The sequence below is a fragment of the Lepidochelys kempii genome, chromosome 1 (assembly GCF_965140285.1).
Source record: "Lepidochelys kempii isolate rLepKem1 chromosome 1, rLepKem1.hap1, whole genome shotgun sequence".
Taxonomy (NCBI): Eukaryota; Metazoa; Chordata; order Testudines; family Cheloniidae; genus Lepidochelys; species Lepidochelys kempii.
Window position 1 is genome coordinate 228,166,614 of NC_136380.1, and position 26,080 is coordinate 228,192,693.

General features: G+C 43.0%; 1 protein-coding gene across 5 annotated transcripts in view; it reads right to left on the minus strand.

Annotated features, from left to right (window-relative positions):
- The window catches only part of ARHGAP8 (Rho GTPase activating protein 8), a 176,667-nt gene that overhangs the window by 17,283 nt on the left and 133,304 nt on the right, over positions 1-26,080 (minus strand). Inside the window, exon 13 of one of the 5 annotated variants that reach the window (XM_073316355.2) lies at positions 3,651-3,806. The exons of 1 other annotated variant lie outside the window; for it this stretch is intronic. In XM_073316355.2, the coding sequence (XP_073172456.1) occupies positions 3,804-3,806 (3 nt within the window). In that variant the 3' untranslated portion in view covers positions 3,651-3,803. Of the gene's footprint in view, positions 1-3,650; positions 3,807-20,577; positions 21,377-24,605; positions 25,463-26,080 lie in introns of those variants that run through there. 3 more of the 5 variants (XM_073316333.2, XM_073316383.2, XM_073316340.2) reach the window with 3 other exon arrangements.

Genomic DNA, 26,080 nt, shown 5'->3' on the forward strand with positions numbered 1-26,080 from the left:
ACTGCACAAGTAAAGCATGCAGCGTTGTAATCATGATGGTCCCAGGCTAGAAAGCTTGCCTCTCACCAAAAGTCTGTGGGCCAATAAAATATATCACCTCTCCCACCTTGTTTCACAAGAGTCAGGCTTTTTGGATTTCTTCCTAATAAGAAGTAACTGCTGTGATTTAATCACCATATGAAATACTGGCCAAGATTTTCAAGCTGGCTTCCAAAGCCTGCATTAGTCTGAATGCTTCATTTCTGGGTTCAGATGAGGGTTACACATACAAGTTTATGAGTCATCAGCAGAGTCTGACCCAAGACTTTCAGCAACACAGCACCGACCTTTTCCACAGGTGCTAAAGACATAACCTGCTACCACTGCCAGGAGTTATTTCCCATATGCACTAGCTAGTGGCGGTGGGGTGGGACAAGACATTTTACCCGTGTTACTCACATTTAAAATCTGTCCCATTGTACTCTCCATGATAACCTCATCTGGTGATAGAATGATCACACTTACTATTCCTGCAAAGACAGCTTTGTGGCTGAAATATTATATAGAGGGAATCCTTAAAGCACACTCATTTGTCCCACTTTGGGTTTTAATTTTCTCACTCCACCATTTTTGTTCACGTTGCTGGTCACAGAATGCGCTGAGCCATCGCTTGTTAAATAGGATTTCCCCCCCTCGCCACACACAGACAACTATCATTTGTATTTCAGTCTAACTGCACAAGACAAAAGTATTGTTATCCCTTTTCTGTGGCTAGGAAACTAGGAGCAGAGAGAGTAAGTGACTTGGCCAAGGTCGCACAGGAAATCTGTGGCAGAGCAAATTTTTAACAGCAAAAAGGAGAGATCTTGGTCTGTCATCCTGCATTTCAAACTGTAATTACAGAACAAAGGGGTGGCAAATTTGGCCCCATTCTTCTCTCCTGCCAGTCTGAAACTGATACAGCTCTAGTGCCAGTGGGAACACTCCTGATTTATACTGAGCTGAGGAGAATCTGGGCCATTGCATCCAATAACAGGGCTCATTAAGATGACATTCACTTGCTCATTGCTGCTATTACCTTTTGGGGGTTCCCAATCAGTGATCTGATGGAGCTAGCTGACGCTGAGGACTTTCACAAAAAGAGCTTTTGTTTTCCTTGTCCCCCAGCAAAAATTTCAATAGCTGTCACCCAGAGGCTTGTGAAAAGATCAGATCCTTTTGATGCATACTGCTGCCAGGAGGATGTACCCTATCTCCTCTCCACCCCCACTGCGCTAAGGGGCAGGAAAACAAATTGCCATCAACTCACAAGGTTGGAGGTCAAGAGGCCTAATTTGGTTTTAGGGGTGGTAAAATGCAACAGGCCAAGGACAGATTATATTAATTAAGCTGGTTTGAAATTTGATTTGCTGTCAGATGGTTTAACTGTGTGCAGCCTAGAAACAGGGCTATGGAAAACCAGAAAGGGATTGATTTTATATATTTTTTCACAAAGCAAAATCTGTCCATTGTCAAATTTGACACATTTAAGGCCAAATCCTCCTGCTGTGCAGCTTCTGTGAAATCAACAAGGGTGTAACTAAGAACACAATTTGGCCCTACTGTAGAAAAAATAGTGACTAGCATTAACTCTCAGAGGTGTTTTTACTCAGAGGCAAAAGGTGTTCAGACCTGGCACATGAGGTCACAATCTGTGAAACCAGTTTGTTTCATAAACTAAGCATAAAGGGTCCTTTTTAAGTTATGGCACTGTGAAGAGAGAAGCAGTTAGTGTGAATGGGGGCTAGGGGAAACGGAAGGAAGAGTTAAGTATTTAAAAAAAATAAGAGAGAAATTCAGTAGGATTTAGATGATAAACCTCCCAGCTCTGAACTGTCCCTGATTTTGGAGTGTTCAGAATCTAGACAACTCCTTCTCACTCTAAAAGGTCACACCAAACCCATGAATCCAAACACACCTGAACCTTGGGGGCTTTGAAATCTGTATTTGGAGCCACATTTGGTGTCTTGGTCCCTTCTCAAGGAGGACTCTCTTAAAAACTGAAATATTGCAGGCCATTAAACAAAGTACCTTTTGTTTCTGTCTTGGGGCAAGTGTCAAGGTGCGTGACACAAATTCACAGTGAACAAGTTGGCATATTTTTATATATATTAGTTGTTTTCTTTTCCTGTGCAGCAAGTATCTTCTTCAAAAAATTGCATCCTCCAAGAAGAAGGCAGGTTTCATGGCTCAGGGACTGCCTAATGGGTAGATGTGGAAGGTTTCTATTTGTACTGGTAAGTGTTAGCAAACATCGATTTCACTGTACACACCCAAATCAACAAAAAATAATCAAAATTTACAGCTAGGCAAAGTAAGGAAAATGCTGCTTGAGAACTTTAATTTAAGGATATTGACTTTGTATATTTTGATATGTGATGCTGACAAGTTGTATTTTCATGGGTATAAAGATTTAACTTTCTGAATCACAAAGTCTAGGGTCGTTAAAGAATTATTGTCTGACCTCTCTGTTGGCTAACTCCACCACAATTTCCCACAACTGTAAAAACTGATAAAAATAAAAATATGCTTTTAAAAAAATCAATATCTGTCAATTTATGAAAAAAATAAAAAAAGTCAAGTTCTGCCAAGGAGTTACAATGCACCTTTTAGCTTTGTGCTGAAGGGTCACAGCCATCCTAGGTCAGCAGCTAACCAAAGTTGTCCAGTAGAACAAGTTGGAGATCTCAGTCCACTTTTTCACAAGACAAGAGGTACATGACCAGACTCTGATGATAGGGCCTGGGAGTCTCAGCAGGGAGACTGTAACAGAGTGCTGGGAACCAACAGCTGAGCCAGCACTATGGTCACTTAAACACCAATTAATTCCCCCCCAGGGTGGATCTGATGGGACCTAATTAGTGGATTCAAGTGAGCTGGGGGGAGGACTAATGAGCAAATTGGCCCATTAAAAAGCAGGAAGTATCAGGTGGCACATGAAGGATGTGCAGGGGAGAGAGGCAGGCTAGCAGAGCCAGCACCTGGAAGTTCTCTAGGTAGAGAGATCTTGCTCCTCAGTTATTTGCTGAGGAGAAACTGAAACTGTAAATAATTATGGTGTATGGGTCCGTGAGGTAGTAGGAAGAGCAAGTGGAAACAAACTGCACTGGGGTGTTTAACAACTGAAGGTGTCAGAGTCTGTGGACAGAGCAAAAGCAAGGATCAGGACATCGTCTTGTTACAGAGACCATTGCCTGAGCATGCATTGCTATGTCATCATTCTCTCTCACCAGAATTGGCCTGCCCAGGTCTAGGCTGAGCCATACTGGGACAGCATTTTGTACTGCCCCTGACCATGCTACTTGCTCTTCAAAGAACGAAGAGGGTTCAGGCTTTAGGGCTGTCAGCGCAACACTAAGCTCACACAGACGCATTAAAATTCCACACAATGCATCTGCATTCACCCCTCATTGCCCCTGTGGAGCAGCTGCACTGACTGTTACAAACAGTGCAACGGGTTAATTATCCACAGGAGTAGCATGGCTCAGGGCACCATGGTGGGACAGTGATTGTTTTACATTTCACAATAGACTCATAGAAATGTAGGGCTGGAAGGGACCTGGAGAGGCATTCTAGCCCAGCCTCCCCTCTCCACCCCCACCCCCACACACACTGGATGTAGAGTGCTTTGCACTTGTCTTTATTCAATTTCATCTTGTTGATTTCAGACCAATTCCATGAGGTCTTTTGGCATTCTAATCTTGTCCTCCAGAGTGCTTGCAACCCCTCCCATTTTAGGGTCAGCTGCACATTTTATAAGCACACTCCCCACTCCATTGCCCACGTCACTGGAAAAACAAAACACAAACAAACAAAGTGTTGATTAGCATCAGACCCAGGACAGACTCTTGCTGGGCCTCACTAGATACAGCCTCCCAGTTGTAACAGCAAGCTACAGAGAACTACTCTTTGAGTAGGGTACATAACTAGTTCAAAGACCCACCCTGTAGTAATTTCATCTAGACCACCTTGTCCTAATTTTCTTATGAGAACGTCATTCGGGGAGGGGGGGGGTGGACTCTGTCAAGCGCCCGACTAAGGTCAAGATAAGTCCGAGCCCACATCTGAACATTGAGCTTGGCTTGGAATTCGGGGGCTGGAGGGACTTAACACTTCTAGGGAAGGGGGAAAAGTATTGCAGTCGTTTTGAGGGACCTGATCGCCTTCTGCTTGTGTCCCCCAAATAGTTATTCTGGTCTGCATTGGCCAGCACAGGGAGGGTTGATCCACTGTAGCTCCAAGGCAGAAGCTTGTCTTCAGGTGACAAAAGGCCCAGCCGTGTGCGTGTGTGTGTGTGTGTCACTCTCTCTCACACACACACACCCCTACCTATCACTGAGAGCAGGTTCAGGCCTACAGTTTGCCTGTAGTGACTACAGATCACATGGTTGTTCCAAGCAGTGTTCTCAAGGGCAGGCCTTCATCTTACATCAGAGACCCCTTCATGACCGCCACAGCAGTTGCAGAAGGATCTGAGGCACAAGAATAAGCAGTACCACATGATAGGGGGTTAAATGTCATTCTACTCGCATAGTCTATGTGCAACTCCTTCACTGTCACTAAGCCTTTGGAGCAGATTGCTGTTCAAATGAAATCCTGGCCCTGTTGACATCAATGGTAAGTCTCCCATTAACTTAATATGGGGCCATGATTTCGTCAGGTGTATAAAACGGTTAGGAGCTCTAACTTGTGCCTGCTTGGCCTACCACTCCCATGACTCAGATTCCTTGTCAGCCAGGCTTACTGCTCTGTTTGGCAAAGTCATTTTGGGGAATCAGTGGGACAAGCTGTGGCATTAGCAACTCCAAGGTAAAGGAGGCAGAGTCTGGCCCTTTATGAGAAAGCGTGTTGATCTACTTTTTCCTAGCATATGGTCCAGATTCTGATTTCAGTTTTAGCTGTGTAACTGTTTTGATGGTATAAGAGTGAAATCTAGCCTGCAGCAGAACTGTCATCCTCAAGGATTCCAATATTTTGTTTTCTTTATTCACAAGACAAAGTGAAATGCAAATTATGGGCCAAATTCTAAAGTAAAGCTGTTATAAATCCAGATTAACACCACAAACTTGCCAGCATTTACACCTCTTTAACTGAACAGAGCTTTACTGTGTGTCTGTAAAATAGTAATGCTAGATTTTTCAATACACAGAACCAAGCAATAACAAAATGTATTCAAGTGGATAAACAATACATTTTAAAACTGCCTGTTTATTAGTTAAGTTCAGTGCCTTGATAGAAGTTCAAATGTGTTCAGTAATCGTCCATGAAATTTGTGTTAAAAAAAAAAATCTTGAACAACAACAACAACAAAAAAAGTAGAAATAAAATTAAATTTATTGCACAAACTCATCAAGTCTGGAAAGTCCAGGTAAGATCAACACTTCCTTAGTCACTTACACAAACTGTCTCTCTTCTCCCCTTCACCCACTCTTGCTCTGACTGGTAACATGAGCTAAGGAGAGTTCCAGGCTACAGTTTTGAATTGCTGGGCTATTGCTGATTTGTCTCCAAACTGCAGTGTTATTTAAATGTCGCTTTTTGTCGGTGAATGTATTATGTGGACTGAGATAACTTAAAAAAATACTACAGCCTAATAAGAATTGAAAGGAGCATTTAAAGGCCTCATAAACATGAAATAATAATGGGGAAAAAAATCAAAGCTTTTAATTTCATTCTAAATACTTCACTTTCACACTCAGATTCTTATCAAAGATAGGCAGATATGACTTTGCCTCTAGGGGGTCTCTAACTCAGTTTCTGATTTGCATCTAGTCCACAAATTTCACTTCAAAACAGCAGATGTACATTGTAAAAGTAGCTGCAGCAGAACCAGTTCTATCACAGACTAAGGAACGATAGCCATGTCTAATATTTAATACAATTGTCAAGCTGTATAAATATTTCCATCTCTGCTGTGTTTACAAACAGGAGTTTGAACTTGATCAAGAACATGCATCTATAAAATTCAGATGTGATCAAGAAAAATCCAGGTCTCTTCAGAATAGAAAGAAATCAGCAAAAACACTAGACGTTGTCTTTTAGGTTATTTGAATACTGGGCAGGTGCAGATGTGATTTATAAATAGAAAGAAGCTCAAGTTGCAAAATTCAAACCTGGATTATGAACACAGACAAGTTTGGGGACTGTCTGGACTGGAGTTAGCCATTAGATGAAACTCAGATTTTGATTTTAATCCCATTGTCTCCTCTCCCTCCTCCGCTGCCCCCAACAAAATAATGTTTTGGTTGGTTCGGGTCTGGGTTTTAGTATGGGCCCTGTTTCGTTTGCAATAAGTGATCTGCCAGGCAGGCAGAGCTGTAGGGGGGAAAAGAAGATTTTTATTAGTGATGCTGAGTGGCCAGTGATACGTGCAGAGGTTCGAGAGGTTTATGTGGCAGCAGCATGGGTTCAGTTTGCATTCCTTGGCCCCTGGTGAACACTGAACTAAAACCTCTTCTAAAACTTGACCCTCTCTTTCTCCAATTCCACTCCGCAGCCAACAGGACCGGCTGTTATTTCTCAGCAATATCAGATGGGATTTGCAAATTTTGTGAGGTGAATGGCGGGTAGTTGTGAAAGCAGCCTTCACTGGCTATTAGAGCAGGGTGAAAGATTTAAAAAAAAATTGCAAGAAGTGACCGTTTTCCATTTTTCTGTCTTTCAAATGTACCCATTTTTAAAAAACAAATTGTGAATGTTTTTAAGAACCCCACTATCAAAATTGCTACAGAAAATTTTCATTTATCAAAAATTCGTGTAATTGAAACTCAACCATTTCAATGCTGCTTTTGATCAACATTTTAGTGAAACATTTTTAAAAATTAGAAAAAAGTTAAGTTTAGTGAAATTTCTCATTCCCTACAGAAAAGTTGTGTCAATGCAATATGGTTTCTTTCAAAGAAAAGAAAAATTCTGCAGCGCCACTGGCAAGACCTGATCCAACAGTGAAGCTCCTACATGTTATAAATAAGGCTACAATTGGATCATGGACCTCATGGAATCTGTGACTTCCAAAGACCTCTGTGATTTCAGCCCGCGGCCACTGGGAGCTGCAGGATCCCGCTGCCTTCCGCGGCAGTGGGGGTACCCAGCAGCTCCCCACCACCGCGGTAGGCAGCGGGACCCCCACATCCCCCAGCTGCCCTCGGCATTGATCGCCACAGCTCCCCGCTGCTGTGGTGTTGATTCCCGCAGCCCTCCACCACTGCAAATGGCAAGGGGACCCCCACAGCGCCCAGCTTCGGTGGAGGGGGACCCTGGAGGTCCAAGCCTCCAAAGGTGGTGAGGGCCCTGGAGCTCCTAGTTGGCCATGCAGCTTCCTAGAGGCTTTCCATTTTATCATGGATATTTTAGTAAGAGTCAGGGACTGGTCATAGGCTTCCGTGAATTTTTCTTAATTGCCCGTGACCTGTCCCTGACTTTTACTAAAAATATCCGTAACAAAATCTTAGCCTTAGTTGTAAATGTACTGGCTTATATGTATGTACACAACCTCCTCCTATTGGAAGGAACATGCCAGGCCTTTTCCTGTATATCTAGCAGTCCCCTCTACCTGCCAAGCTAGCAGAACTGCTTTTTATCTCACCAGTTCCAAGCTTCTCAAAAGACAATGGTCATTTGTTGTATTCCAAATGCCTCATTTAGACAATTAGCAGAGAACTGAGGTGTCCCTGAAGATCACTTCAAGATAGTCCCAAAATAACCCATTTACCAAGTAGTGCACAAATAGGACTTAGGAAGCTGCATTTACAGGAATTCCACCACCGTGTTTACCAATGACTGCAGTGCAGGACTATTTCCTGGTGTCCGTGGGCAGGAAGTACAGTATCTGCAGGAATGAGAATGCCCATAGCAGCAACACCCCCAGTTCAGAGGTAACTTTCCAGCTCAGTCTGGCTGCTAGTCACCATATGGTGATGAGTCACAAAGAGACAAACTCGCAACCAAGGCACGCATCCTCATGAATGAGGGTTCAAGCTACAAGTAAACAATTTCTTGACACCAACCATTTCTCCAAGGAGCATAACTGGATTATATGATCAACTGGAGATTCTTGCTCCCATGGACAGGATTAAATTGAAACCCAAATTCAGGGTCAGTAAGGAGGCTTTGCCCAGGGCATACAGCTGTTTAACCTAAGGGTGTGCATGGAGTGAGGTTCACTGTTCTTCTGAGTAGGTACCATTCATTAGCATCAGGTGATCTTAATGCGACGATGTCATTGCAGAACTATAAAAAAAGGCGTATGCCCAGAGGAGCTGACACTTCTGCCTCTCACACTAGACCATATGTTCCTCTCCCCCAGCCATCTCCAGCCTTGAGAGGAGACAAGCCCTTGTTGAGCTGTATGTAGGGGAGGGAGGAAGAGTAGCACAAATGTTCACCTACTGCAACGGTTTGCTATGGAGACTCATTGGTATTACAAAGTACAAGTGTTAGATGGGACTAATTTCTCAGTATAACTGAAAATATAAGACAGATCGGTACTACAGAGGGGGCCAAACCAGAAGCAGTGAGTGAGGCAGCTCACGTTTTGAGGATGCGCAGATCCAGATCTAGCTTTTGTACCTCAGGCCCATCTGTAATTAATATCAGTTATCTCCAGCAGCAGAAAGACTTAACATATGGGACGTTCATCTATTTTCCCAAGTTAGGGACAAGAGGGGCTCCGTGCACTCTCCTCCTCTATAGGGCAGCCATACTTTGGGCCAAGATAGAGCATCCAGCCCCTTTTAAAAGCAAACCCAGTTTTTCTGTAGTGCTGAGGGAGCAGGCTGTGTTGAGACTACGTCAGGCCACTTGGCTGAACAGACTCCTGTGTGAGACTTTTGTGGAAAGCCTCATAAAGGTAAACCTGCGAAGCAAGGGCCATGTTCTCATGCAGTTCCATGTGCTGAGCAGTCCCACTGAAAGCGGTGGGGGTATTTCTGGGGAAAGGCACCGTCTGGCCCCAAGGAGGAAGACAAAGGAGATCTCACCACCTTACTCTGGGCTCCCTCTCAAAGCCGAGGGTTAGGGTTTCACTGGCCCCTTAGGGCAATGGCAGGGAACTAGGAATGGCCAGTGGGTTTGTCAAGGCTGATTCCCCACTCTGGCACTTTGAGTGCAGAAGATGGGGCCCTGCAAGGACTTTAAAAATTAATACCGGCCACTCCAGGCTTGTATTAAACTCCCAAGGCTACAGCTTCTTTCTGACTTTGGATTGGTAGATGCTGCCACCATCCAAATGCAGAACCCCTTTGAGAACTCAGGAAGGCGTACTTGGGAATTTCTTCCTGTGGGGTACCCTCAAGCCCTTTCATGCCCTCTCCAGGGAAGAGCTGAGAAAGGAGAGGGAAGAGGGGGGGGAAAAAAGGAAATCAGCTGTTGCCACCAGCTAATTAAAACATGTGCACAAACCTCTTAAGACACAAAAATCCAATTCTGTTCTTTAAAAAGGTAAAATTTATTCATAAAAAAAGAAAGAAGATACAGCTGGAACTTAGGCTTTTGCTAGATTTAAGAAAAAAAACTACAAGGATTAAGCATCAAGAATAGCTTTCTTGAGGTCCATCTTAAAGGTTACAAGCAAAACAAAATCACTTGGGTTAGCACAGAGGAGTCCATAAGCCATAAAGAGATAAACCTAATCATGTCTTCCTAGTCATTTCCTGATCTACTTACATATCTTGGGTTTTAGATGATTAGTTTCTAGGTATGATTCTGATGGTTTTTCATACCTGGCCCAAGATTCTCACAGCATAACTCTGCCCTGTCCCCTCTCTCTGGGAGGACAACCACAGACAGACAAAAGGGGAGTTGTTTTTCAATTTTAAAAAGTTCTAGACTTCCTATTGGCTCTTTTGGCCAGGTGTCTACTCACTTCCTTTTACCTATGCATAGCAGTGAGACTTTTTAACCCTTTACAGGTAGAGCAATTAGAGAACAGCTACTAAGAGGAATTTGATAGGTATTAGCTGGCTGGGGGTCCATAAAAGGGAGCTACCCCACACCCCTTCATTTATCACAGGATTTAATGGAAAACTCACCAGGACAAACTTTCTGCCCTAGTGGCTACACTTTCAAGGCTGAATGCTACGGAAAAACTTGGAAACTTCTTAGTGGGGGGATGGAGGATGTGTGGAGAAAGAGAATAAGCTGAGATTAGCCTTGGTGTTTGGAGGATCCCAAAATGTCAAGAGGATCAAAGAGCTGTGGGCTATAAAGGGATCCAAAGGCCACCTTGACAAGCAGGCAATTCCAAAGGTCACCAGCATGATCAAATTCTGTCCTCACATGCATGCATCGGGGGCTGGTCAACTGAAACAGGAGCCAAGCACATGTGCTACGGGCTTTTGGAAAGTGAGAATGCAAACTCACCAGGACAGAGCCTCAGCTGGTATAAGCCAGTCTAGCTACCTCGGTGTGCACCAGCTGAGGATCTGGTCCACTATTGGAGGGGAAGGCGGGGGGCAGAGAAAGATGAATGTTGAAGCCAACCAAATGGTTTGGAGAAATAAGCCAAGAGAATGAAAAATGCATCCGGAGACTATTTCTTTGAATCCCTACATTCTAAACTATAATCAAAGCCCTACATGCCCATGAGGCTGAGTAACAGCCCTGGTCTGCGCCACAGAAGTGCATTCCACCGCCTCGGAAGCTGCTGTTTAGGTCAGTTAGACTATCTGGCTATTTGTCGGAATTGTTACTTTTTCCTCTGACTGCCTCTTCATGTTCTATGTCAAAAACGATTCTCAGTGGCTGCCACTGCTATGTCTTCCGAATTCCTTTATGTGGATTTCCTCCTTAACACTCTGGGAACCATCTGTATTCAGATGCACTCAGGCATCTCACCAATCTCTCCTTCCTTCAGATTGACATACACATGGCTAGATCCTCCGATCGTTTTATCGTGGGCAGCCTCATGCACTCTGCATAATGAAATCAGAGCGTGATGGGGCAGCTATGGAGGGGAAAAAACCTCCATCAGTGACTGGAAAGCAGACACACAAATGATTTCACAAAGTACATGTAATTCACCTCCTACAGTTTTAGCAGAAAGGACTGTACCACCCTTTACTTAACTGGGGAAGGCCCAGCCTAAAAACCAAACCAAACCACATACTATTCAATTCATTTAACTATAGTACTATTTAAGGTCTTAATTCAACAAGCTACATAAGCACATGCATTGCTTTAAGCACTGACTTCAATAGGACTGCTCATTTGTTTAAAGTTAGGTGCATGCCTAAGGACCTTCATGAACTGGGGTGCTAAGGTGCCCAAACACTTCCTAGTTGAACTGGGAAGACCATTAGTTGGCACCTATTCAGTGTAGCTAAGGGAGACAGCGCCATTCTTATGCCTGATCACGTAAAGAGCTCAGTGTTTGCATCACGCAGTGCTGAGGGTTCTCAGCACCTTTAAGGAGGAATTCAGTCCCTTCATGGGGTAACGCCACAAGGATGCTGAAATCCTCCCATAACTGCTCAGGTAGATGACTATTAATGGCGTCCCAATGAAGTTAACAATGGAGAAACACTCTGGAGCCAAGTGTGTCCCCACAGCAGTTGTGCCAATTTGTGCCCACCCAGTGCATAAAGGACCACACCGGACATCCACATTCAACTCCTCCAGCTTGCAGCACCAGCGATGTCCTGATTCACTTTCTGGACTTGGTGATTTATCCCTGTTCATTGTTTAAAGAGTCACACGTTCAGGGGAGACCAGATTTTTTTTTTTAAACCATAAACCATCGCACTGGTGAAAGTGAATTGGAGCGAACAGTTTCAGTGAGAAGGCTGATGTGCAACCAGGCAGCCCTCTGGCAAGCTCATTTAAGGCCACTTAAACGTCGTCTTTAACAAATTAGCCTAGGGATAAAGCACAGCAATCAAAAGCTTTGTAGGTGGCTTCTCGACATTGGCCTCCTAAAAATGTGAGATGCTTTGAGCTACCTGGAGAAGGTGCGTACACTCTGTCTCATTCTCACATGCTCATAGCCTGAATTAGTGTTTATCAATCCTTCATTAGTACTGTATTTGTAAACCTAGAGAACACTGGGCACAGAATAAAAAATAATAAAACTATAGCTCCTGTCCTGAAGAGCTCACAACCTAACACCAGTGGTTTAATTCAGCATGAAAAAAAGCAGCATTATTAATAGTCCTTTTATAATGCAGAGTGCAGTGATGATAGTGATAATGGACAAGTCAATTAGCCACTTACACCTGGGGACTTAATTGTTACCTCAGTGGGAAACGGGAAACCATGGAAATCTGCCACTTCCCTGGTTAGAACCAAAGATGATAACTTAAGGTTCGATACCATCCCAGGCAGGGAATTTATTCTTTCCCTTCCACCCCATTCTTTCTAACCTCACTTTTGGAATCACTATGTGAAATATCAGCCTGATCTTTCAGTTTTCAAGCAAAGCTCCATTTAAGTCCACAAGAACTTTGACACCACCACCACTTCATTCTGAAGCTTCAAGATCTTGATGTTGTCCCCCCTGTCCCCCACTCCTTGCAAAGTTTCACAAGTTGCTGCATGGACTGAGAACTCAAAAGTTTTCCTCAGAGCCCCTTTCTGCTTCTCACATATTTCACTGAACTTCTTTGTGAAGCAGAGATAGTAGTCTTTTAGGTAGAATGTTAATTGTGATAAGTGTTAACTGAAGGTATACTAGCATGAGATTAATCTCTCTCTCCCCAGCTCACTCCATTGCTGCTATTACATGAATTATCAAAGGAGTTCTTTGAAGGAGCAGTGTTAGCAACTCTTACAATTTGATAATGAGTCTCATGATATTTCAGGGTTGTCTTAAAGCCTCAGCTCCTGGAGTCTTGTGATTTAAGAGAAAGTTTTAATTTAAGAGAGAAAGCATCTAACCTTCACAATTGCAGAGAAAAATTTGAAAGCATGAACTCTTAACAGCTTAAAGGCAAGTATAAAAAACTCCAAAATTAATTATTTTTTAAAAAGTCTTATGCTTTGTAATCCAGTTGGTGGCCTGACTTGTGGTTTTTGAATGCTTGGGGCTGGCAGTAGTGAAGGAGCTCTCCCTGGGAGCGGCAAACATTTAAGAAATTCATTACACATTGTCATAAATATAAAGGGAAGGGTAAACACCTTTAAAATCCCTCCTGGCCAGAGGAAAAACCCTTTCACCTGTAAAGGGTTAAGAAGCTAAGATAACCTCGCTGGCACCTGACCACAATGACCAATGAGGAGACAAGAAACTTTCAAAGCTGGAGGGGGGGAGAAACAAAGGGTCTGGGTCTGTCTGTGGGGTGCTTTTGCTGGGGACAGAACAGGAATGGAGTCTTAGAACTTAGTAAGTAATCTAGCTAGATATGTGTTAGATTCTGTTTGTTTAAATGGCTGAGAAAATAAGCTGTGCTGAATGAAATGGATATTCCTGTTTTTGTGTCTTTTTGTAACTTAAGGTTTTGCCTAGAGGGATTCTCTATGTTTTGAATCTAATTACTCTGTAAGGTATTTACCATCCTGATTTTACAGAGGTGATTCTTTTTTTACTTCTATTAAAATTCTTCTTTTAAGAAACTGAATGCTTTTTTCACTGTTCTTAAGATCCAACGGTTTGGGTCTGTGGTCATCAATGCAAATTGGTTAGGATTTTTATCAAATCTTCCCCAGAAAAAAGGGGGTAAGATTTGGGAGGATTTTGAGGGGAAAGACGTTTCTAAACGAACTCTTTCCTAATAATAATAATAATACTGGTGTTAGACGTTTGGTGGTGGCAGCGAAAGTCCAAGGGCAAAGGGTAAAATAGTTTGTACCTTTCGGGAAGTTTTAACCTCAGCTGGTAAAAGTAAGCTTAGGAGGTTTTCATGCAGGTCCCCACATCTGTACCCTAGCATTCAGAGTGGGGAAGGAACCTTGAAACACATTATAAAGGATGCAGCAAATTATATTAATTAAAACATACCAATTATCCAAAAAGCACCTTATAGCACTGGTGAAGTTGACAGTGGCCTATTCTTTGGCTGAATACAATATCAGACCCTCCTTAATAGTAGGAGCTTTCTGTAATGGAGGTGTATACAGGGGCTGGAGCTTTTATACTAGGGAAGAAATGTGACCCTTGACCTTTGGCCTGTGTTTTTCTGGGAAATGTGGTTTAGGAATCAGGTATCCATTTTGTTCTGGGTGTTTGCATTGGTTAATTCTTTTTTGTGTATTCAAATAAGGGTGATGAGTTACCTGCTCAGTTTGCATCACATGGGAGTAAATAGCTTTGGGATTTTTCCACTAATTTTAACTCTATTAGGTGATTGGTTAGGAGTCTGCTGAATTCCTACTGTACAATAGGCTGGGTGAGGCTGACTGCCTGCTGGAGAATTCACCCAATAAAATCCAGATACTGGTGGAGACAATACAGAGATGGAGGTAGAAGCCTGCCTTTAGTTTTTATGCTTTTTGTGATGCAGTTGATAGGGAGCAACTTACACTAGAAGAGCGTTAGAGTTTGATGTTTTGCTTAGTTTCTCCTTTTGAATCATTTTAATGTTTTCTGTATGGGTTCTGCAGTTTGTCTAGGGGAACATGTTACTTAACAGAGCAACATCAAAACACTGTGCTCCTCCCCGGTATCCTCCTGTTCCCTACAGAGCACACTGGGCAAGCCAATGTACTGAGGCTAAAGGGCTAGGAGCACCGTTTCCCTTCTCTCATCTGTTTTTCCCCATGGGTTCAGAGTCAGACTGTAGAAACCTTGTGCTGTGTGTGTCACCAGAATCAATTTTCAATCACTTATGATTTGCTTAGAGTTTCTTCCTGCAGACATATGAAACCCCTGGAGCTTACCAGCTGTTCCTCTTTCACACCTCAGACAGGGAGCGTCTCTGAACAAAGGTTCAGGCCAGAGCTTCACGTGCTGAGAATTGCTGTAGCTCCATTGAAGTCCATGGAGCTATGCTGACTTACACCAGCTGATGATTCACAGATTCCAAGGCTAGAAGGGATCAGTGCAATCATCTAGTCTGTCCTCCTGTATAACACAGGAAGGCACAGGACTTCCCCAGTGTGCCCCTGTGTATGTATTCATACCTGACTGGCTCAATAATATCTAAATTAGGCCCCAATCCTGCAACTGGATCCATGCTGGAGAACTCTGATGTCCACAGACTCCCACGCAAGGCAAAAGGGCTATGCACAGCTGGAAGGGTCTACCTGCATAGTAGATCCAACTACAGTAATGCTCTGACCCTGACTTGAGTGGGGGCTCTGCAGAGATGCAGTAGACAGCCCACAAGCTATAGGATCAGGCCTTTATATTGTAAGCTGCTTTAAGGAGGGACCATGTCTCTTAAGCACCTCACCCAATGGGTCCAGATTCTGACTGGACCCTTTGGGTGCTACCACAATCTACACAAATAATAAATAATAAACAAACTGTTCTTAAAGACTGAGAAACACTATATCAAGATATGGAATTTTGACCCAAAAGGAAAAATGCCAAGAAGAGTATTATAAGCCACCAACTAAAAGTGGGGCTTTACAACAGGCTGTTAGCCTAATCTGCTCAGATTTGCCACTCAGCTTTATCCCCTTCCTGAACCACTGGGGAGTGAGAGTGTTGTGTTAAATGTGACCCTGCACAGAGCTGCCAGCAATAAAAAAATTAATAGCAATTTTTTGGAGGAGGCATGCACAAATGCCAGCTTTTCATTTTGTAATTCTTTTTAGTTCTGTTTTTCCAAACGAGCAGTGATGATTTCTCAATGAAGAGTCAAACTTCCGCTGTTTTTGAGAGACTTCTGTGCTAAAACCCATCCACAAAACGCCCATTTAAAAAAACCTTTATTTCAAGAGTAAAAATAACACTTTCTGCCCCACTGTCCCAGCTCAAAAACTGACTAAATCCTACCCCAGCTTTCCAAAAAGGAAAAACAAAAACCAGTACTGGGTTGAAAACAAGCATGGAAAGGGGAAAATATGCTTAAAATGGAGGTAAAAAATGTAAGTTAAGCTACAACTGTAAACTCTCTCTCTCTCTCTTTCTCTCTCACTATGGCCCCTCTGCACCACTCTGGCAGTGCCAAGAGGCCAAAAACTGCTCTAAATGGGTAGTTTATGGTTCTCCCTGGTGTGTGTGTGTCTGGGGGGGGGGGGTGAATCACCAGCTTGGGTAGAACCAGCATAACCAATCTTGAGCCACTCTTTCTCAACACGGGGGGCATGCTTGGGGAGGAAAGGAGCACGGCTGCATAACAATATGCTCCAGTGATCCCCAGTCAGTACAGAGGCCACTGGGAGTGGGGCAAGGGGAGGTTAGCATACAATAGACATGGTCAATTTTTGTTTGGCAGTGGTTTTTATTGGGGGAAAATGGAATATTTATAAAGGAAATTTCTGCAGGAAAGGTCCCTTTGAAACTAACCATATTGTGCTTTTGTTGAAAACTGAAAAATTTGGGGGAGGGGGTGGCTGTAATGTTTCAGTTTTCAACAAACTTTTGTAGAAAATTTTTGAGGAAAATAAATGTTTTTCATTTTCCTCAATATATATTTTTTTGAAGGAGCAAACATTTCCCAACCAGCTGTAACATACCAGCATCGCTGGCCCTAAATCCCACTGAGCACTACTTGGCCAGACCTAAGTACCATATTTATACACATGTAACTATATACACAGACACACACGCAAAGTATAGGTCATCTTCAGTGTTCCCAGGGATTTGTTTATATACTTAAACCACTAACGTGGGATGAAGAGAGGAGCAGAGTGGCATGTGAGAAGCCATCATGCAAGCCCATGGTAAGTTCTAGGTAGCTAGCATAGACATGCTCTGGAAAGATTAGTTGCTTTTGAGCAGAACATTTCTTTAAGCTAAAAATGTAAAAGCCGAGAATTATGACAGACCGAGTTCCTCCAGCTCTTGTCAACAACCTGTGGAGATTAAAAGGCTGTCAGAAAACTATCCACTGAGGCGTCAGAATTGCTTTCTGAAGTCATTCTGAATTAAAACCTAATGATAGTTTTCTTTGATAGCTCTTTTTAGTGGAGTGCAGCTGGAGGAAAATCAGCCAAAAGGGGAATTCAATTTTTTTAAAATAATTAATTTTGACTTTCTTTATCATATGATTTCTGGGTATCTCAGTTGTCTTTTTAATTTCTCTCTGTACAACACGAGGGAGGAAATCTTTGGTGAATGAAATGACTGGTACATTTTTCATTCCCTCTCCCAGTACTTTGACAATGTGTTTACATTACCTTAGCAATCATTTCTTGTTCCTCCCTCCACAGACTCAATAAATAGACCATAAATGACGGTGGGATTTTGGCTGGGGTAAAATGACCAGTTTAAATGAAGAGGCTTGCTTTCTAACAGTAATGTTGATAGTGCTGCTGGTGGAGGTAATAAACAGAACAGCTCAACATGTTGCAGATAGTATGGTGTAGAAAAAGATGCTTGAGTGTTTGGTTTTTTGTCTACCACAGTTCCAACTATTTCCCCCCATTCTCAGCACCTCCTAAAGATTGTGGGTTTTTTTCCCCATGGTTAAACCCCCATTTGGGATTTTTATTTTCAGAATCAATTTTCATTGCAATGCTTTGGTTTATGCTCTATAGTGTGTGTGTGTTTCTGATCCAGTCTCCTCATGATTAGAAGGGACAGGTTTGTTCTTTTGATTATGAAGGCAGCAGGGCCAGCTGGCCCAGAAGACAGACAGCTGCCAGGCCGGGATGCTGCAGCAGGTAAAAGAACCAGCCCCTGTTCCAACTTGAAGGATTCTGCTGGGAGGGGGCAGAAAGTGACAGTGTCTCTTGGCTGGACTGAAGGGCAGCCACAAACACAACCCATTTGCTGGAGCACAATTGGAACGTGACACCTTGTGACAATGGCTTGGCAACAAAGGGTCTCCTCCCACTCCCAGAGTTACTGACAAGTGATCATTCCACCTGCTTGCACCCTCTCCCACCCAATTCCTCTCGGGTTTTTTCTTTCAGCTCACATTCATGACCTCACTGATGGCAGCACAAAACCCCTCCACAATGCGTTGGTATTGTGTGTGGGGAAGGATAAGAGCACACAATCCTTGGTAGAGACCAAGATAACAAATATACCTGACCTGCTGTAGTGTTCCTGCCTAGCAGCCGGAATGCCACCTCTCGGCTCTCTCGCTTTGCACTGCGTCCTAAATAATGTAGGGCTTGCCTATACTTGAAAATGAATTCAGAGAAAGATAGGGTGTGTATTCAAAAACAATAGCTGCTCCACCTGTGGAATCAGAGGCTCCACACATGGAGTTAGTTGGGGCAGTTATGCCTGAATAACTCCATTTGTATGTAGATAAGCCCTTAAGAGAGCAACTCTCACCCTTCTTTTCAATCACCAAGGAGAGGCCATGAAAAGGAAACTTACAATCACGATACATTTCCAATACGGTATTAGTCTTAAAATAAAATATTAAAAAATATTGGGTTTTATTACAGAAACATCCCCTAATATGTTTTAAAAAATAGTTGGGAGACAGAACTACCCTTTGGAGATCCTGCTTTATACCTAGTTTGACTGCTGTCCACCAGCTGGGGGTGGCTTGTGAGTGTGAGAGAACAGAACTTTCATAAGAGTTGGACCTAGACTGTGGCAGTCCCATATGAGATAAGAATGCATACCTGAGCATTATCAGATCTAAATGCAAGACTTGCTTCCTCCGCTTAACTTTCCCTCAGTAAATTCTTGTCTCTCTCATGCTAACACACACCCTTGTAACACTTGTAAACATATTGAGTTATTTTTTTTTTACAGGCTGGGAAGCAAGAGAGAGAATGAGGAGAGAGAGTTATTTAGTTTTTAAATGACTGGGTGGTGACCAGATGCTAGCGTGCCACAGGCCACGTAAGTATCTTGGTAGTCACATGAAAGCTAATGGCCCAATTTTCAAATATGGGCACTGATTAGCAGACACTGATCTAGAGCGTACTAATTTTCAGGTTCCCAACTTTAGATACCTACGAGTCTCAAGTTGGGCACCTCAAAACTGAGGCACAGAAAATTAGGCCCACTTTTGAACATCTTGGTCTAAAAGTGTCTTGCCCCATGGTTCACTCACAGTAAGTGTCTCAGCCCACAGCAGGTGCCATGATCCTTTCAGTTTGCAAACTTTTTTTTGTAAATACTAAAAAACATGGCCACCTCTTATTGGTGCTTGCACATCCTCTAGTATCCACCCCAAAAGTGTTGGATTATTGAAAAAATAAGTATTTGCACTCTTTAACTGAGGTTCTCCATGCACTTTATTAACAGGTATGAATCAAATTCCTCAGCATCCCTGCAAGGTATTTCCTTAATGCTGCAGGGAAGAAAACAGACACAGACAGTAAGAAATGTTAGCTATGTGACAGAGTGAGCCATTGAAAGAGTTGGGGAATGGAATGAATGTGGTTCCAACTCTCAGCCCCCGGTTCTAGCCATTAGAATATGCTCCTTCTCACTATTAATAAGAACCTATGAAACAAGTCTGGTAAGAGCACTGGCAATTGGTTCCCTCATATTAAGAGGTTTTGTTAAAACTTCTCTGTCTCCAAGGCAGACTGAAATGAAGGGACAATTGAAAAGGGCACTGGAAGGGTCTTCAAGCTAATCTGTTCATCCCATTAGGTAATTCATATTGGTACTGAAAATAGTTAACGTTGTTTAAGTGTAAACATATCTACAAGGAAATAAGTTCATAAATGTCTATCTAAAATAGTACTAGGTGCAGAGAGCCTTCAGATTTGCCCCACACACACAGCTTCAGATCATTAGTTTAAAAAACTCTAGTGGCTCCTTATTGTCCTGAGGTGGACTCTGGGACATGTTCATGTGCAGATCATTAACTCTAGGGGTATGTTGAAGTTCACCATATCCAAGACCTGCTGTGTTGCAGGTAACATCAACCCACCCATTATTGACACAATGTGGCAGATGTATATTTGCATTAATACTGCATATTCATTATCTTTACCATTATTTTTAAATATGCACCATGTACTATTTTATACAATGTTGTCATAATGCACAGTGTACCACAGCAAAAAATCACCAGCACAATCAAATCTTGTATCCTGTTTCACAATTATAACCTCCCTTTCTTACTTCTTAGCGTATGTGCAATATGCCTCAGGTGGCACGTGACTGGGATTCATCACTGAATTTGGTCTGCTGGTTGGATCATTAGCTTCCCTGAGTCGGGCCAGTTACTCTCGGGGAGCTCAACATGAATGCTAATCTATGCCCCCTCTCCTTTCTTACTAAGAAATATTGACTGTAATGCACAGGTTTTGTGGTATTTGCAGTAAACGGTGAGCTAAGATGGATGGTCCTTTATACTTTTCCTACCCAGATGCCAAAGAGATGAATTAGTAGAGCTGGTGAGGAGTTTTTCTGTGATTTTTTTTTTATTGGAAAATACTGATTCATTGGAACTGAAAATTTTTGCAGGAAAGGATCAAATTTGATGCCTTTTAAATGGAAAAATGTTGACATTTTTTAAAATGAAAAATTCTAGTTTTCTGGTTTGAAATGACTTTTTGCTTAGCCCTTTAATCTAATTATAGTCAATTATATATATAGCCACCTCAAACCCCATTTGAAATATTTCAGTTGACCTGAACCAATAATGTTTTAGGATTTTCATTTCACAAAAAGTTGTCAAGATTGACTTTTCATCCAATTCAGTACAGGAAAAATTTTCAAAATCTTGAAATATTTCATGAGATCCAAAAACCTTTCCCTGGGCAGCTCTATTCATTAGTAGTATTCTTTCAATTTATAAAAAGCCTAGCATCCTATGTGATGTAAATTACAAGGGGAAAAATTCTCCCCAAACTCTCTTCCTAATAAATTTCACTTCCTCTTCATGCTCCTCCCTCCTCCCAAAGCCCAAGTAAATAGATAAGTTTTGCTGCATTCCCTGAAAGTCAGAAGACACAGGCCATTCTGGACCAAGTGAGGAGCAGGTTTCAAAACGGGGAGCCCCTCATGGAGACTGTTCCACTGACAGCACCCTCTTTTTTAAATTGAAGGGACTCTGGTCTGTGCATCTCCATTGATTGTAGCATGACATGGGGAGAGAGGTGGTCTCTCACATAGCTAGGTCCCAAGTGAGTTAGAGCTTTATAGGTCAAAGCCAACACCTTAAACGCCCCCAAAAAGCCAATAGGCAGCCAGTGCAGATCCTGATGCACGGAAGTCAGGTGCTCAAACTGAGACATCACTTGAAAAGCAGATTGCAGTGTTCTGCAACACGGTAAGGATCTTAATGCATAGCCCCACGTGGAACACACTGCAGCAATCCATGCTTAGGCTGCATCAGTTGCACAGCTGCTTCCATATTTCCAATAGGATGCTTGTCATGATTAGTTCACTCTGTGGATTAAATGTCAGCGAAATTTCACATATTAAAGAAACACAGCATTCCTTTAGTTCAATAAAACAAAGACACACACACAGAACATCGGAAACAATTACTAGGTCAAATGTAGTTTTCCAGCAGCAGTGAGGAGATTAAATTAAAGACTTCCGCCAGGAAAGAGTGTCTGGCATGTTTCTGGTAGATTGGAAACTCTTCGAGGCAGGGACTGTCCCACTCTGTATGGTTTTTGCTATACTTTGCTCACAGGGGTATGGACTGTCCTGAAAGATAGTTCCCAGCCACACTGAAAGTTAGAATAGTGCAGCGAATACTGGACTAGGACTCTCAGATCTTAAGGCCAGAAGGGACCATCATGATCATCTAGTCTGACCAATGCAGGCCACAGAACCTCACCCCCCACTCCTATAATAGACCCACAGTGGTGCAAGCAGAATTCATTTCTTACCAGTATGCTGCAGGGAAGACCATGTGACCCCGCCCCCACATGACTTCTCCCTGTCTTGCCCCCAGCCCGGGGCTCTGCACTGTCCCCCTGCCCTCCCCATGATCCATGCCACGTTACTGAGGGGTGGAGGAAGGGTGGCTGGGCGGGCTCTTTCCTCCTCCCGCTGCACCAGAGACTTCTGAACTGCAGGGATCTCCTGGGAATTGCAGCGGCGAAAGGAGCAGAATGTGGGAACTGCCCCCAGCCCTGTCCTCCTGCGGGGCTGCTGTACAGACCCCAGACAGGACTCAGGAGACGCAGCCGTGTGGAAGGGCTGGGGGCGGGGCTGGGGAGCAGTACAGCCGTGCTGGAAGAGCTGCTGGAGTGGGGTCACTCAGCGGCCCCATATCCTGCTCCTCCTGTCTTTCTGGTATAGTGTAACAGCTATAAATACCTTACTGGTACAGTGTATAGTATTGTACTGCCTTACTTGTACCACTGTAGACCCATAACAGCTGGCTGAGTTACTGAAGTCCTCAAATCTTGATTTAAGGAGTTCAAGTTACAGAGAATCCACCATTTACACTACTTCAAACCAGCAAGAGACCCAGGACCCATGCTGGAGAGGAAGGTAAAAAACCCCAGGGTCTCTGCTAATCTGATTCAGGGGAAAATTCCTTCCTGACCCCCAACTATGGCAATAAGTTAGACCCCCGAGCACATGGGCAAGACCCACTAGCCAGATACTTCAGAAAGAATTCTCCGTAGTAACACAGAGTATTTCCCCATCTAGTGTCCCATCTCAGGCCATTGGAGATATCTGCTAATAGCAATTGTGGCTGGGCTCTATGCCATTGTAGGCAATCTCATCATACCATCCCCTCCAGAAACTTATCATGCTCAGTCTTAACGATCTAGGTTCTGTTCCAAAACTCTGCCACTGACCTGCTGTGTGACCTCAGAGAAGTCACGACACTTAGCTGTACCTCTGTTCCCTTCACTCTGTGTCCATGATGTCTACTTAGACTGTAGCGGGCATGACTTTTCTTGTACTCTGTGTTTATACAGTATCTAGCACAATGGGCCCCCAATCTTGATTGGAACCTAGCCACTACTATAATGCAATTAGTAAATAATAACAACAATTAAATCCTAGAAGAAACACCTAATTTATAACCATCCAAACAGCTTGTTCTCCAACATGGTGTTTTCACAGTATAGGCCCTATACAGCTGCTGCACCAGGAGTGTAGTTCTATTAACTTTCAAATGGTAATTATTGAAAGAAGCTGTGAAACTGGATCATGTATATCATGTGGTATTCTTATTGCCTTCCTTATAGGAACACACCTGGTTTCAGCTCTTGTGAGTGATGGATACAAATCCCCTGCTTATTTGCACCCTTCTGTAAAGATCTTTTGATGTAAAACCATAGTGGTATTATCTTACTTTAATGTTATTTTTTAACGTAATAGATTTGCTTTTTCCTTGTGCATGGGCCATTTACCCATCAGGGCTTTGAGTTTGCACCTTGGAAGGATTTGCTGCCGTACTACTTGAGAATGCAGCCTCAGCCACGAGGCAAAGATTGGAATAAAGATTTATTCAAGGTTCAGAGCAGCAGAGGTCTTCTAATCCATCTACAAAGGTATACGTGGTTTCTGGCTTATTTGTTTTACTCTGGTGTTAAATGCTCCATGAAGAACATACAGTACGTTAACAATTGGGGCGACCAGCTGCCAACACTTGGTAGCCCAGTTAGTATGAGAGGCTACTGTACAGAGAGCAGGTGGGAAATAAATCCTCTTTTCAGATCTGTTATGTGGAAGAAGGGGAATGCTGACAGTGAAAGAATGCATTGGAAACCCCTTCTTCAGCTATATGCCAGGGTTTAGAATAGAAAACGACGCTGCCCGGTGTGATATTGTTTCCATTCTGGGCACAGTTGTTAAATATAATATTAGCTTTACTGGACTCATCAGCTGTGGTTGCATTTCAACTATCTACCAATGTGATACATTTTCAGGAGGCGAGGGAGGTTAGGAAATAGGAAAACAGCTTTTTCATTTTTTTTTTTTTTTTACACGTATCCCAACAGCGCTGGGATATTATTAAATACAAAAGTGTAACCTATTTCTCAGAAGCATAACCATCTGTGTGTTCCAGAGATGGTGAAACATGTTTTGGGCAATTTCATACTCATTCGAACATTGTGATTTCAAATTTCCTCATGGAATTAAACCCCGTGTAGTTTCAGTTCCATTTATCCACAGTCGTACAGCAGTGGTGAAAGGCCGAGTGGCCTCCTCCCTTGTATGTCCAAAATGGAGAAGGTGAACTGAATGGGTGTGTGAAGAAAGCAGCAGATGCATTAGGAACATTATTAATAGGAAGTCAAATTTAAGCATGGGTGTAAGGGGAGTGTGGGTGGGGCAGTGGAAGCAGCCTGGTTAATCACATAGGTCTGGAAATAGCAAAGAAAAAGTTTGGAAGTGACAGAAGAGGAATTTAGCAGCGGGGTGGGGGGGAGAACGGGCAACAGCCCTGAGGAGGGATGGGGAGAGAGAGTGAGCTCTGGCTGCAGAGAGAGCATGTTTCTTTGGAAGCCGACAACAGAGAAAGACACAGGTGGATAATATCTGTGTCTGGCACTTCTAGGGTTTAGTATCTAGGGTGCTGGGTGCAGTAACAAAAAATCTGCCCAGGAGAACGACCCCACGCAATTGCTGTAGAAATTAAGTTCAGACACTGAAGACGATGCAATCTGGTGCATTTTACAGATGCTTTTTATTGCCCCATTAATTAAGGGGATAATGTTTGTGGTGAAGGAGTAAGGAGCAATAAACTGCTTTTGTGAGTGATTAAAGAGAAGCCAGAACATTTGAAAGCGCAGAAGCAGTTTGAGAGCACATGCCAACATTAGGACACATTAAAAACCCTCACAAAAGATGGCCAGGTGGGGATGCCCAATTTCATGTAGATTTAAAAGTTCGGTCACTTTGTTAGACTTCCCATTGATGTCACTATGGTGACAAGGGAGCTTAAAGCTAATAACCATTTGAGGACAGAAGCAAAAGTGAACTACTCTTTGAGGAAGTGGCCTGGATAGAAATAAAGTAGTACAAAGTCACATAGAGGGGGTGATTTTGAGGAGTGGAATCCCATTCTGCTACCAGAAGTACTTGTGTAAGCCAACATTTGCATCTGCGATGAAGTGTAGGCACAATTCCTAGCACATTGACATGTAGGGGGTTACACTCAGTCACTCACTCATCTAAGTGGTGTGACTAGCTCCAGCAAAATTATTGCGCCTTCAAAATAAGAGGCCAGTGAGAAATCACAGCTGTAGCGTCACTGGAGTTTTCACTGTCTTGTGAAAAGCGATTACTAGTATTTTTCTGGGCTGCAGTCAGCGGAGTTACTTCTCTTGAATTCAAATGATTACTAGAGCCAGGGCCGGCTCCAGGCACCAGCATTCCAAGCAGGTGCTTAGGGCAGCCCTGTGAAAGGGGCAGCAGTCTGTGTGCTGTCAGGGCGGCGTCTCGTCTTTCCGCGGCAGCGGCAATTCGGCGGCAGACCCTCCAATATCTCCTCTTAGATTAGCTGGCTCTAAAATATTGGAGGGCGTGCTGCATACTCATATTAAAGCTGGTTTGCTAGATGCAAAGGAACAAAGACAAACATGAACAAGATCCTCAGCTGATGTAAATCAGCATAGTTCCAAGGAAGGCAATGGCGTTACGCCAATCTACCCCAGCTACAGATCTGGCCTCATTCATATGGCGCATATATTCTACACAAATACGGAGCCTAATTCTCTGCCAGTGTAAAACCATTGGCTTTCGTGGAGCTGCTCTTACGCACTTACTCAGGGCTGAATTTGGCCCATTACCTTAGTTAGATAATATGTTTTAAAACTGAACAGAATAAGAGAGGGAAATTGATTGGCCAGGAGAATGCCAACAAAACCAGACAACCTTATAGTTTGGCCGGAGCTGGCAATAATCTTGCTTCTTGAAAGGTGTAATAAAGGAAAACCCACTTTTTTTCAGTTTTGAAGACACTTCACTTTGTGCTGCAAAATGCTTTCAATGCAGGTAGATATTCAGGAAATAAAGCTGAACGGCGGAGCCTTGTATTATTGTATAAATTCTACTTAGTCACCTGGAGCAATTGCATATTTCACATTTGAATAAAATATCTTTAGATTTTTCTATTAGAATCATTACGGTATGGGTGGGTGAATATATCAATATTTGCAAAGCTCTGAGAGA